Source organism: Diadema antillarum, unplaced genomic scaffold (genome assembly GCF_040938485.1).
Source record: "Diadema antillarum isolate AM-2024a unplaced genomic scaffold, OU_Dant_1.0 seq00000590_RagTag, whole genome shotgun sequence".
NCBI lineage: Eukaryota > Metazoa > Echinodermata > Echinoidea > Diadematoida > Diadematidae > Diadema > Diadema antillarum.
The window spans coordinates 474,398-488,866 of NW_027271522.1; the positions used below are offsets into that span (position 1 = coordinate 474,398).

Below are 14,469 nucleotides of genomic sequence, written 5' to 3' on the forward strand. Positions count from 1 at the left end.
TCATAATCATTAATTTCATCCTTCTTTTTTTTTTCTTGGAAAGCAAGCACTCCTTAAAGAGGGAAAACCCCGATTGGACAAATTGCGACGTAAACATGCATTGACATAGTTATGTGATACGTATAAACAATTTATCATGAAAGGAGAGAAGGGTACCTACAGTACATGTATCCAAGATAAACATTATGCATGCACGTGTAGTACCACTTCTCGGGGACTCGAGTGAAGTTAAACGCAGCTTTGTTGATTACATAATGCCACTCTGGTGGTTTCGCCATACCCTTCTCTCTCTCCTACGTTTTCTTTGTTTTCTCCCTCTCTTTGTCTTTTTTTTCCCCTACAAATCGTGTACTTTAAGAATAGACAGACGGTGTTAAACTTCAACTCAAGTGGCTTCTTAAGATCTGCGCCTCTTTCATCCATCTTAGGGACCGTGACACTATTGTGAATGACACAATTAAAAGCATCACACAAGGACTTTCACGCCTCGTTAGACCTTTAAGACTCAGATCTTTTTCTTTCTTTTTATGTGTGTGTGTGTAGACGTGGACGCCATTGGGAAATATCAAGCTCGAGACAATAAGTGGCCACTTACAATATAATGACCGACCGATGTTGAAGGTAGATTACATCAGTAACTAAGTCAGAAATTGGGGAACCAGTAAATAAATAGGCAGCGATCGACACTTCGACGGTTTGCCAATCTAATGTGCAGCGATCGACGTCGAAAGTGTCAATCAAATACGTTATTTACGGTCGACGTCGAAGGTTGATAAAATCAGTAAGCAGCGATCGATGTCGAAGGTTGATAATCGGATGGGTGCTGTTCGTAATATTCCGAAGGTTCGTAATTCCGAAGGGTCGTTAAATTCGAAACACACAAATTCCCTAAACCTACAGGTTCGTTAATTCGAACGTTTGTGGCGTTATTCCGAAGGTTCGTTATTTTGAAGATTCATGAATCCGAAAATGAAATTAACGGAACAATATACCTTCTGAATAACGAATCTTCGGACTAGAGAGCCTTCGGAATAACGAACATCGGAATAATAGCTACCGATGTGTAAGGTTGATGAAATTATTAAATAGCGACCAATGTCCAAAGTTGATTAGGTCATACCGTCCGACGTTAGTGATCGAGAAAACTATAAAGTAGCGGCTGATGTCGAAAGTTGATAAAATAAGGACAATTAAATCAAATAGGTATAGCGTCCATAATGTCGAGATCAAATAAAATTGAGCAGCAACGAAGTGTCGAAGGTTTATGCAATTAACTTGGTATCGCACGACGTCGAATGTTAAGCAAAATTATCTGATTTATCCGACATTTGTTTTAGCATTGTAAAGAGGCTAAAGTTACCGTTATTCATTTCTGATCGCAAAAGCAATCATCCAACATTTACTAGTATTTTGACACCTTACGGAGCCGAATGTTACCGTTAATCATTTTCAAATGTTAAAGCAAACAACCGACATTCATTTTAGCATCTTACGGAGCTGAATGTTATCCTTTTTCATTTCCAAACGTGAAAGCAAACATCCGCTATTTATTTTAGCATCTAACTGAGCCGATTGATATCGTTAATCAGTTCCAAATGTAAAAGCAACAATCTGTTATTTATTTTAGCATCGTTCGGAGCAGAACATTACCGTTATTCATTTCCAAATTTAAAAGCAAACATCCGACAATCATTTTAGCATCGTACGGAGCCGAATGTTACTGTTTTTTCATTTTGAACGTCAAGGCAGACATCAGACATTTACTTTACCATCAAACGCAGCTGAATGTTACTGTTCTTCATTTCGAAATGTAATAGCAAATATCCGACATTTATTTTATTATATGGAGCAGACTGTTACTGCTATTCACCTCCAAACGTAAAAAGCAATCATCTGCCATTTTCTGGGCATCTTCCGGAGCCAAATGTTATTGCTATTTACTTCCGAAAGTAAAAGCAAACATCCGACATTTATTTAATCATCGTACGGAGTATTATTGTTATTCATTTCCAAACGTCAAAGGGATCATTCGACATTTGCTTTAGCATATTCGGGAGCTGAATGTTATGGTTATTATTTTACTTTCGAACGTAAAAGCAAACATCCGGCAAATTACTGATACTTTTCAAAAGATTTTCGCGGATCGATTTCAGCTAATTTCCTTCATGTAGCCGATGGTTGACGGGAGAGTTTGATTTTCATATCATTAATTCCGCGCTGGAGCGCTCGGGCAAATGCGGGTGTTTAGACGAGCGTGAAAGTGCGGGCGACTTCCCTCGTCTGTACGCGTCCAAACGCCCGCGTATTACCTAGTACGCCCGGACGAAAGGGCTTCCCGCATTTGCCCTAGGGGTTTTCGTGACGTTTCCCGCGGTCGGCACTGTATGCATCGACTATCATACAATAACAGTCAACGAAAACAGGAAGAAGGACTGGTACACTGTCTTAGAGCAGGTGATACAGAAATGTATTTATGGATTTGGATTTTCACTTGATACTGTGTGTAAAATGTTGTGAGCACTATACGTCACTTTTGCCTACATCACAGTGATGTAGAAGAACTTCAGTTTAGAAAAGGATTTTGCAAGTTTCTCAATGAATGCTTATCAAAGATAGATAAGCTTTAAATACATAGTCTATGATGACAACATGTTTCTCTCGATCAAGAGCTAATAAAAACACAGGGTACTTGGTCCATTAGAAAAAACATAATCGCATGAAAGGTACAAAGTACCTCAAGATCAAAGTGAAATATGGCAGTTTACACTCACCTCATGTTGGAGCATGACCTTGCCCATATCACTGATGTTATCCATGTCTGGCTTGTTGGGAGTTTGCACTGCCCCTGGATCCCCCTCTGCCTGGTCCATCCCATCCATCTCCATATCATCCTCACCCCCTTCGCCACCGCCACCACCTCCTCCTCCCTCAATTGCCGTAGCAACGCCGCCACTTCCGGCCGATGCATGTGTCTTCTTCCAGCACAGGAGGCCTTTCGGTTTAAAAGGAGACGTTAAATACAGGGAAAATTTAACATGTGTATAATCCTACAGCTGCAATGTTTCAACACATTTAATTTATGTTTTTATTTTCTTCTAGCAATCAAGAAAGGAAGTGAAATGTATCTTCCATACTGAAAAACCCTATTCATTCTTGCATTCTCAAGGCAATTAGCAGTTATTGTGCTTTTCTAATTACCAGTACTGATTCTTTTTGCCCTGTAGTTTCAGTGCATGTTTGATCTATGTACACTTTGGTCTCATGAAAAACTTGAAAAATAATTAAAGGTCAGGAAAGGATAACAGCCATCACTTTAACCTAGCACAATGATATAATTTGGCCTTTATAACAGTTTTTCGAAATACAAAGTCACATACCTAATTCCATCCGCTTGTGTATAATCTTTCTATAATATTGTAATCTTACAAGAAAGGAAGGGATTTTACGTATGTAATACCCATTACAACAAAACTTAAATTGATGTCAACGAGTACATCTCATATCAGAATAATGGACAGTAAATGGATGATATTTTCATCAGTTGGTGAAGCAGCCAGGCTAATGCACAATGTAAGTTTCAAATTTGGCAAAGACACAGTCAACTGCTGCTTGAACACGGTTGACCTATGGAGAATTTACATCTGCATAAGGCAAACTCAAGGATAAGAGCTTGATCTTTCTATTAACCGTTGAGGACAAGTCCAGAGTATACTCTGGCAGGTGTCTATGGGAAATACGTGCTGTAGCAAAATCAGTTCGTCCTCAATGGGTTAAAGGTTGACCCAACAAAAGCCCTCCAGGTCTCACCGATCAGCTCCATGTGTTCCCTGGTGACAGCTCTCGTCAAGTGCTCCTCAAGGACCTCCTGCGCCTCAAGCTCCTCCTCCCGCTCGTCTCCCTTGCTGCTTCACAGGTGGATGACATCATCATGGGTAGGGAAGGAGAAAGGATGAAGGAGGAAGCATCATGAAAGATTGAATGACTGGAAGGAGATGGTTACAGACTAGAATTTTCTCCCATCACCTTGGAACTGCAGACACATTACTGTTTCATCATCATGCCATGGTTGGGAAAATGAAGTACATCATTAATTATGCTCTTGTATCAACTCAAGACCAGTACCAAGCATGCTCGAATACTAGTAGTTGTATGGCGTCAGAGTTATTGACACTTTTTGTATATTTGTGAATAGCAAAAAAAAAAAAAAAAAAAATCTGAATTGACATTTGAACACTCATTTTTCTCCTTGATAAGGTTTATTGTTTTGATGAATGTGTCTCAAAAGCATCATGAGGATTCTTGTTTCACACTGCTACAAATATACAAACAATACTAACTTGTTACTTTCCATGGATTTGATAAAACACATAATTTGATTTCTCCTAAAATCCATTTTCATGATTTGTAACACATAGACACACACTCAAATGCCGGAAAAAACCTTTTCACTGAAATAACTAAAAAGGCATTTGTCTTTTCCGTGCATGATATGATTAATGAAATTGCTGGTTTTCCCTCGAAAATATTGCAAGACTTGTCCTGCTCTGGCAGTGCTTGCAGCCCCATTTACAGGCACCAGACATCCAACCTTAATCCTAAAGAGTCACCAAGTGCACCCCTCATCCCCTCCTCCACAGCTCCCATACTACTCCCGACATTGTCTGGCACGAGTGTCCCTACCTGCTCTGCCTCTTCTGTATGACGGCGGCCCACTGGTGCTTGAGGCGATTCACCATGTGCGCATTCAGGCCAGACATGGCTGGGACCAGGACAGACTGCCAGCACTGGCTAGGACAGAACTGGACCAGGGACTTGGCTACCACACGTGGATGATGAAGAGGAAGGGGGTTAAGGAAATCACTTGTCCTACCAGGATGACACTTCATGGATTGCATTCACTTTCACTCTCCTCTGAAACATTCCTATTGTAAAATAATGCACCTGATGTGACAGGGATAAACCCTTGACAAATTTCAGGAAATAGAAATAGCATTTACAGTTCGAATACTACTGAATGTTAAAATCATTTCAGTCTAATGAAAATCAAAATAGAAAGGATATGTTTGTATTTCAGTATTTAAACAATTCATTTAAAACAGCCACAGTACTCTTGATGATCATCCAAGCTTGGGAAGGCGCATAAAAGCAGACACTAAACACATTATATGTGCATGATGAAAGGATATGAATGATGTGCCTGATTCTGTAGTCTGGCAAGTGATGAAGGTTGGCAAATATCGAGCCGAGGAGTTGATCCGAAAGACCCTCCGTGGCGTAAAACTCATAACCAAGCCTCTGAAAGGAGTCTGCAAAGAGGTGACATCTGTGGATACACAAAAAAGAGAGAACAGGATGAGTGAACACAAGAAATATCTAGTTCATTTGTAAACTCCTAAAACTGGGAAAATAGGTACACTCTTTTTTTTTCAAATATAATGAAATGCCTTTACTAATCATGACAATTTATGTAACTATCATCCACAGGTCTCTTTGAATGCTTCCCACAGAATTCCTTCTATGATGGGCAATTTGATGATGATACCAACAATGCCTGTCTAAATGTTTAATAATACACGTGTACAGAATGCCTTCATTGTGCCTATGTCAGAGAAGCAACATGGAAAACCTGGGACATATAGCTTACATACAATATTCCATGCAAATCAAAAGCATTTCATTAAAAAAAAAAAAAAAAAATTTTGGGTCATTGTCAGAAATCCTTCCACTGGATGTCAGTAGCAGTCGATGCCACGTTTTAACACAATACAACAAGTTTAGGCTTGGAGGTTTACCATCAACCCACAATACATGTACATCAGTATTAAAGAGTAATTCTGTGACATAGCTCAATGTATCTTTAGATATTATTTACTTTAAATAAAAATCTAATACTGTATATGTTGATACTTTCGTGTCCAGACATTTTTGCAAACGGCAGTTGATCAGAAATACATCTTCATGAGTTGTTAATTTTGCACTTTGTGATCTTCTCATTATCAATTAAAAAAAAAACAACAAAACACAAATGTTAGATGAAAGTGTGACTTCCAAAACAAACCAATTTGTCAAAGCATTCCTTGAAATGAGATCACATCTCTCAGAAAAAAACAACAAAAGTATTAGTATGCCAAAAATTTGAGTAGGAGGGCCGATAGCATGGTATTGGGCTCTACTACATGTACTTGTAGTCACTTGATACTGCAACGATAGTGTGCTGGCCTGGCCTAGGACAGTACATGCGGGGTAGGTTTTTGTTTTCATTTTTGTCAATACTTTTGCGAGTTACATTGTATTTTTACGATCAAGAGCATATTCACAAAATTTGTGAAAATGTCAGCGCTTTAAGAAAGTATATAAACTCACATGTTCTCATAGATGACATTGAGGAAGGTCTGAACTTTCTCCATGACTGGTTTGTTTGATGGCATGTCATGAATATCTAAGCTGTTGACATACACTCCTGCACAAAATTAGAGAAAAATGAAAGGAAGGCATAGATTGAGTACAAGTATATTATCTTCACTTACAAAGTTTCCATCTCTTCCTTTGCACAAAAAATAGATAAATAAATAAAGTGGAAGTGGGGGGAAAACCTGGAGAGCAATGAAGAGGGCTCATGCATAATTTCTGTTGCATTTCAAGTTAACAAAGTAATGACTTTTCAATAGATGCATACTGTAAAGCAGCAGTTTAGCACAGGATTCATAGACCATGGCACAGCGCAATCTCAGTTTCAAGCCCTATGAAGTGGTTTCACATACACTTTTCAGTCATTTAACCCTAACTAGGCCGGGGGGGGGCCTCTGAGGCCCCCCTCCCTCGACGTTCCGCGCGATGTATCGCAATCGCAAAAAGCTATCGCCGTGACGTTTTGTGACTTTTTTCTTTCGAGTCTCCCGCATCTTTTGACACCAAGTTGCGACGCCCGGGCACGCGGTTCCGAATTTACGCATAAATATGTACATGCATGTCAGACCAAAAATTGCTCAGAAACGTGAATTCGTGTACAATTTTAATGCAAACTGTGCTTACAGGCAAATTTAATAAAAGCATGATTATTTTGGTGTTTTATTGATTAAAATCAATGAATAACATATTTTCTTGTTCGGAGCGATGTCGCGGGCAAATTTCATCGAAAAAACAATGAATAACATAAAGTCGAAAAAACAGTGAAATACATAAGAAATTCAAAAAAACAATGAAATACTTAAACATTTTTTCTGATATCACAATGTTTTTTTATTACATTTGCTAAGGACACTAAAATGAATGTTTACACAAAAAATGTGCCTGTTTTGAGCTTTATTTAGTGATTTATACAAAATAGTCTGATTTCATGCATCATGATGCATAAATTAGCATAATTTAGCACAAATTATAATATTTTGAAAAACTAACTTCATGGTATTTCAGATTACATCATAGGCAATGTGTGTGCCAATTTTCGTCGCGATCGCACGGTCGACGGCCGAGATCTGGAGGGGGGGGGGGCCTGGGAGGCCCCCCCGGCTCTATCAACTACCTATTTAGCCCGGCCTAGTTAGGGTTAACCCATAATATCTATAATAAATGTCTTTCTCATTCATGCTATAAAGATAATTCACAGGGACACAAATGATCTTAAAACTACTCGTATAAAATCCACACATTTAGTACCACAAGCATTCAACAACATGACTTTCAAAGGAGTCTTCCTTATTCACATTTTCCCCTACATAGTAGACCAGCCAAACCTCAAAAAAGGCTCTAGATAAGGATTCGACGGCATTTTTTGTTAATGCTCCGTTCTCATACTGAAAGTCTTGCAAAAATACTAAGGAATAGCGTACGGCCGGATGTCACGCGCGTTTTTGCCGAAAAATGTCATTTTTAGCACAAAATTCAGAAGCATGTCAAAAATCACGATTTTTATTTTTTGCTTGCATTCAATTGATATTTGAAAGATCATGAGTTTCAATTGTCCCTTTTAATGAAATTGCAATTTAAATGTGTTTCCTTAGCATTTTAAAAAGTCATTTTGTACAGCCATATATGGGGCTCTCAAATGTTTGGGTGTTGTTTTCTCGAAATAATATTCACAGATTACTTAACGTTCTGCAAAGTTTGCTTTTCCAAGCTAATTAGATGATCTTCCAAAAGTACTTTAATGTTTTATAAAACTACAAGTGCTTCTTTAATTGAATGTGTCAATATTATTTCTAGTTTTCTTGAAGAAATCTTTACTTTTAATCAAAACTCTGAACTTGCAGGAACTCAGAAAATGCATTTTCCGAGCATTTTCCAGTAGCCCCGCGCAGCTTGTGTGCGCGCGAATACTTAATACGTGTGCGTACGTCTACCACGCACTACCCCTACGATCTAGCATACAGGTAAAATCTCTCGCGCGAGAGCTGCATGTTTCGGTCATTGAGTTGGAAACGTGGTGACTGGAAAAGGGACTATTTCCTTCGAATGTAAGTAACTTAGTAAATAAATACATAGTTCCTTATTGCACTGCATAACGGAACTTAAAAATCTGTTTTGATCTATTAGTTAGATATACAACTTTAATCTGAGACTTGGTTAATATCAAGGTTCAAGCGCTAGTACTACGTTAGGCCGATGTCTTTAATGTGACTGTATTTCGCACCGATCCCGTGGGCGCGGGCATGCCTACCAACCCCCGGGCCGCCACCCGACCGTGCCGGCGGTGTTTGTTAGTGGAACAGCGATTATTCCGTAAAGCACGTCTTGACACGGTGCGAAAAGAGGCCTAACAAACATTAAGTATAGTCTACGTCTAGATTTAGGTGTCTTGTTAGTTCGATCTAGGTTTGTAATTTATGGCCTCATCACATGCAGTTGGACTGAATCCTCGTCTACTGTTAGGTCTAATCTATCTAACGGTAATACACTCTCTCTAACTGTTAATACTAACGTTAGTGTTAGACATTCTAGCTAGTAGTAGTAGGGGTAGTTTTACTCTAATGACGAATGTTAGTGTTAGTGCTAGAATGTACGGCTACGCCTGTTATTATGCCAAAACAATTCAATCGGGCTAGGCCCTATGACACTAGTATAATCACAATGAACTTAACACCTAACGTTAGCACATTAGCAGTTGTATAACGTGGACAGTACAGGACCACTACTACTAACGTTACTGCGCTGGTTAGATGTATTTCTATTTGTAGGGCTAGAGCCAGGTCCAGGGCAAGGGGCTGTAGACTATACAGAAGATGTAGATGTAGCTCTACCAACGTTTAGAGTCTAATAGTAATTTACTAGACCTACAATATAAAATCTAGGGCCGGGGTCTGAAGCATAAATAGCTGGCGTCTGGAATTAGGATCTAGGTCTAACCTTAGTCAAGATCTGGGCCACTGATTCTACCTAACGTTAGAGGTTTCTAGTAATCTACTACTCATATCTAGGCAGTTTTGTTGTAAAGACCCAGCTTACTGTACTAGGCCTAGCTAGACCTAAGTTTAGGCATCTAGAGGTTCTAAAATCTATGCATAATAATTATACTATATATGTAGGCTAACTTTGATCAAAAAGTTCATGTTAGATCTAACATTAGAAGATCCTAACATTAGCTCTAACGTGAATTATCTAGGCTAATATTAGTCTCTAGAGCAGAGGTCTAAGGTTGATTCCACTCTTTCTGGTATTTGTAGACCTGTGGGTTCAGAAAAAGAGTCTAGGATTTAGGCCTAGGTGTTTTATATAAAAGCGAGTCTACAACCAAGTGATCTTGCCATTCGAATATGCCTGAAAGAGAGAGAGAGAGAGAGAGAGAAAGTGTTCAGTCCTGACTGCCAACCTCTCCTAATCTGTGAATCATTTACATGTACTCTTCTAGTTTACAAATAGATCTAGTCAAAGAGAAACTATTTAGAAATGTCTTTACTCATAAGTACCAAGTTCTTATGTTAATGTCTCAAAGAATAAAGGTTCATTTGAAAAAATGTAAATATTACATTTTTAATGGATCATTTATACCGACTCACTGAAACCTAAATATCTTCTTCTTTTTTAACTTTTTAAAAAGCTAAAAAAAAAAAATATCATCTTAATGAAAGAGATATATTTTTAGTTATAATTGATTTGCATGGGAAACAAAGAAAATTATGTCAATGTCAAGATGCCTTTTCAAAACAATTAAATTTCAAATTGATTTTATTTTTTGTTCACTATTAGCTTATAATGCTCTGCTTTAAAGATGAAAAAAAAATTATTTGAGTCATGTTGATTTCTGTTTTCAGCTAGATGTACCAACAAGTGGACAGACTGAGTCTTGTCTTCAAACTTCACCAAAGAGAGAGACATATGCCTATTCTGACTTGCCAAAATCTAATTGTAAAGACTGAGCTCTTTCTACCTGCAACAAATTGCAGAACAACCAGAAGGTAAGAAACGGTAAATGTCTTAAATAGCGGTCTAATTTGAAATATCTTTTAAATACAAACTTACTAAGTGTTTGATTATCAAATGTATCACTTCAGTGCCCAGTTGAAAATAATGCCAAATCTAAATACATTGAGTATCAAATATTCCTATTCCATTTGAATAAATTGTAACAAGCATGTTTTCGCTTTGACAGTTGCATTACAATGCAGTGTACAAATACTTTGCAAACAAAGAGAGGAGAATAATCTTATACACGTGTATCTCCATTTATATAATAAGGGGAGCAAATCTATGATCGGATGTTTATTCTTGTTTTCTTGTAAATTCATTGCATGTTCTATTGTAGAGGATCATATGAAAGAACGGTATTCTATCTACTGAAGATGAGATCATATAAAAATCAAACATAAATGTAATCAAGTAAGATATTATATGTAATGAAATATTTCTCAACCATGTCAATTGGCACAAGTGTTTAATGTGTGCACAAATGAAAATACGTCTGTAGTCACAGATCAATTAACTTTCCATTGTTATTATGTTGCGTTAAGTATGACGTAAGGGTGATATGCTGTGATGTATTGTTCTTTATTTTTATCAAGGTGTCACCAACAAATGGACATGCTGAGTTTGAGATCACATCCACTAGAGTGAGGGGGAGATAGAAAGATGTCTTGACTGCGATGTGAATGCCCTTTCCAGCTCAGAAGTAAGTGTCATCGATTTGAAATTAGGAATATCATCTCATGAATACAAATCGATTTATGCAAGGAAATCATATCCTAATCCACATACAAATGAGAGCATGATACAATCAAATATTTGTGTACAGGAATTACAGGTGTCAAGATGACTTCCATCCTACATAATTCATTTTCAGTAAGATATGGCTTTAGAGCATCAAAGATGATAATAACAATGACATGATTAATGTATTACATGTAAGACAAATTAATGTTGACAGCGACCTGAAGATCCAAAATCTCATACTAAGGGATTCATGAGATCGTGATGATTAATTCTAATTCATGATGAATGTGTTTGTTTATGTTGCAGTATGATTATCCTGTTTCACTCATAAAAATGATAACTTATTTAAGTTTTTGTTAATTGTATTTTCGACCAGAATTAGCACAAAGTGGACAAAATGGACCCTGCAAACCACAGCCAACTACGGACAAGAGAGAGAGAGAGAAAAAAAAAAAGAAAGAGAGAGATATCCTGACTACCAACCTCTAATCTGTGCATCCTGCACTCTATTTCGAAAGAGAATGTGAGAGGTAAGCAATAATACATGTACATGTAAAATGTAAACCCCAAATATGTTGGAATATTTTGTCAAGCCTTTGACATCTTGACCAAATTTTTGACTGTCGATCGTTCATTGGGCAGAAAATTAACGCATGTTTTGCTAAATGAATGCAGTACTGCATATGCATGTAGTCAATCACTCCAACAACGAAGATTTACATGAATTAACGCTGATTATTATTATTTTTTTTTTAGCCTCTGTCAAAGATGGTTGCAGGAGTTTTTATGTTGTTGCAGTCATCATTCACACGCACATCTGTCCTATTCTCATCTTGCAATAACTTAACATTTACTCAGCAGATCATCTTCAACTTTGGTTTTATACAGAAGAGATGATTACCTGCTGAGCCTTGTACAAGTAGCATTTTAGTTATTGTTGTGATTTTGCTGCTGATTGTAAATTACAGGGAAACCCTGATTTTTATTGACTGTAGAGCATTGCTACCATGACATTATATTTACCTTCGGATGGCAAAGTTACCATAACCTCTAAGCAATTTGACTTTGATTAGTTATGAGGGTATTGATGTGAAAGGTCACAGGGACATTATATGCACGAAAGTGTTGAATGTATCCAGTTGCAGTATCAGGCAAGCACTACCTTGAAATTCTTCTGAATGGAATAAAAAGCTTAATGGAAAGAATTGGATATTTGGATCATGAAAGTTTCCTACATTTTATATTTCATCGTGTACTCACGGTTAAATTGCTATAATTAGGATCTACTGTATAAAATAATATACTTTACAGTTTCAAGGAAACACTACATATAGAGGAAATCAAGTAACCGTATGTCTTTATTAGCCTATATGTCACTGTGTGTTCACCAAAGATTAAAATGCCCATGTCACTTTCCTCATCAAGTAAAGACAGATACACCATTCTTTCTCTCTCTCTCTCTCTCTCTCTCTGTCTCTCTCCAGAAACAACCCTGCCAGGCTATCCGGTCCGCATCCAGATTCCGTATGAAGGATGTCATCAGAACCTGAACTTACATGTGGAATGCATCCATCTAAACTTCTCAAATATAATCACAATGTGCTTTCAGAACTATTATAGAAGTTGAATATATAAAAGACATGTGTATATATTAGACATTTCTACTAATCCAGATTAAATGCTTCTTTTCTAATCTTTTTTTTTCTTTTTTTTCCCCTTAGTGATGAAGTAAAACAAGACCTGATATCAAAATGTGCACAACACTACTTGGCAAAGAGCATTTACAATATGATTTGATGTAGATCTACTTCCAATTTTGATGGCAGCATTAAAGGGATGAGGGATGGCCTACTTTTGGTTGAGATGGGGGCTGATATGGAGATTTTGTAAAATAATGAGAACCCTGTTACGAAATATTAAAGAGTAAACAATACCAAGAGGAATTCCAAATTTATTTGTTAAAAATTGGTTTTGAAAAGGCTGAGATGTACAAAAACAAAGAGGTCCTAATAAAGGTGGCACCCACTTCTAATTATTATCATTCTGTGTCACTTTTTAAAAAAATTTCTCGGCCGTTTCAAAACCAAGAACTTTAATCAAACAAACTTCAAATTACTCTAAGAATTTGATGCTCTTTCATATTTCATAAGTTGTTTTTATTTGCTTGCAAAAAGTTAAAGTCTGAATCTCCATCTCAATCAAAACTATACCATGCCTTTGAGACTCACAGTTACAAGCTGCATACTAGTAGTTCATGGAAATTGATCCTGTTATTTCCTTTGAAGCCCAAACGCCAACATTTTAATCCTGTCAGATTGGAATGTCTTTTGTTTTTGTTTTTATGGGGGGGGGGCAACAAAAGGGAAGTGAACTTTGCCTTTCTTCATCAGATGGAGGAAAATATGTGACATGTTAGTCAGAAAAAAAAAACTGCACGTTGAAGTGCTTAAAAAGAGAAAATTTCACAAAGTAACAGTTGGTGAATCTGAAGGGAAATAGCATAAAGCATGTTTTTTCTTTTCTAGTTTAAGATATAAAAGAATAGTATGTAGCTTAAAGGAACGAACATAAGTAAAATGTTTCAATCCAAACGCCAAGTACAAGAATTAGTGAAAAGAAAATGTACTGGTCAAGATGTATGTTTTGCCAGGTTTTCTTTCACATGTGCCATAATTGTCATGATGTTGGTAATACAGTAATATATGTTAGCTATTCAGGGCCCCAGCAATGTATTCTGGTACTTGGAATGAGGGAAAGTATTAGAGGGAAATACCGGTACCATGCATTTTGGAGAGGTGATTTTTTTTTTTCTTCATTGAGAGACGAATATTCAGTACAGATACCTTATCACACTGGTCTGCATAACACAAAAATAATATCAGACTAAAAGTAGATTTTTAAAAATTTGGCAGTCACCATTCTAATTTAGTTGTACATTGACGAAAGTTCAATGCAACAGCGTACAGTCATAATTAGCTAGGATATGTAACCACAAATTTTTAAAAAGATAGAGATATTGAAATATTGCTTAAAGAGAACATTTTGTTTTTCTAACTGGTGTAACGTTTGTGATGCTGGACACATTGTAGTATATGTCACATTAAAAAAAAAATTGAGGCTGTCAATGCAGTTAATGTAGTCAGCGCAATTTGTATTGTTTTTCAAACTCTTTTGATGTATATCACAGAGATTTGTTCATGAAAGACATTTTCACTGAGGACTCATTCTTTTCTAAAGCTTTTAATCATTTAAGAAGATTGCTTTCAGATGGATTTTTTTGTTTGTTTTTAGATGTCCACAAATGGAGACTGAGGTTCTTTACCTTTC

At 37.0% G+C, this 14,469-nt stretch overlaps 1 protein-coding gene and 1 long non-coding RNA gene across 2 annotated transcripts in view; one reads left to right on the plus strand and one right to left on the minus strand.

Moving 5' to 3' along the window:
- The window catches only part of LOC139735657 (exportin-5-like), a 53,654-nt gene that overhangs the window by 16,817 nt on the left and 22,368 nt on the right, over positions 1 to 14,469 (minus strand). Inside the window, exons 21-25 of the mRNA XM_071646408.1 lie at positions 6,364 to 6,460; positions 5,187 to 5,323; positions 4,681 to 4,825; positions 3,808 to 3,905; positions 2,772 to 2,992 (exon numbers count right to left, since the gene is read on the minus strand). Of these exons, the coding sequence (XP_071502509.1) occupies positions 2,772 to 2,992; positions 3,808 to 3,905; positions 4,681 to 4,825; positions 5,187 to 5,323; positions 6,364 to 6,460 (698 nt within the window). The remainder of the gene's footprint in view (positions 1 to 2,771; positions 2,993 to 3,807; positions 3,906 to 4,680; positions 4,826 to 5,186; positions 5,324 to 6,363; positions 6,461 to 14,469) is intronic.
- Positions 8,411 to 11,587, plus strand: LOC139735674 (uncharacterized). Its single transcript, XR_011711220.1, has 4 exons — positions 8,411 to 8,453; positions 10,248 to 10,391; positions 10,995 to 11,101; positions 11,519 to 11,587. It is a non-coding gene; the product is annotated as an uncharacterized lncRNA (long non-coding RNA).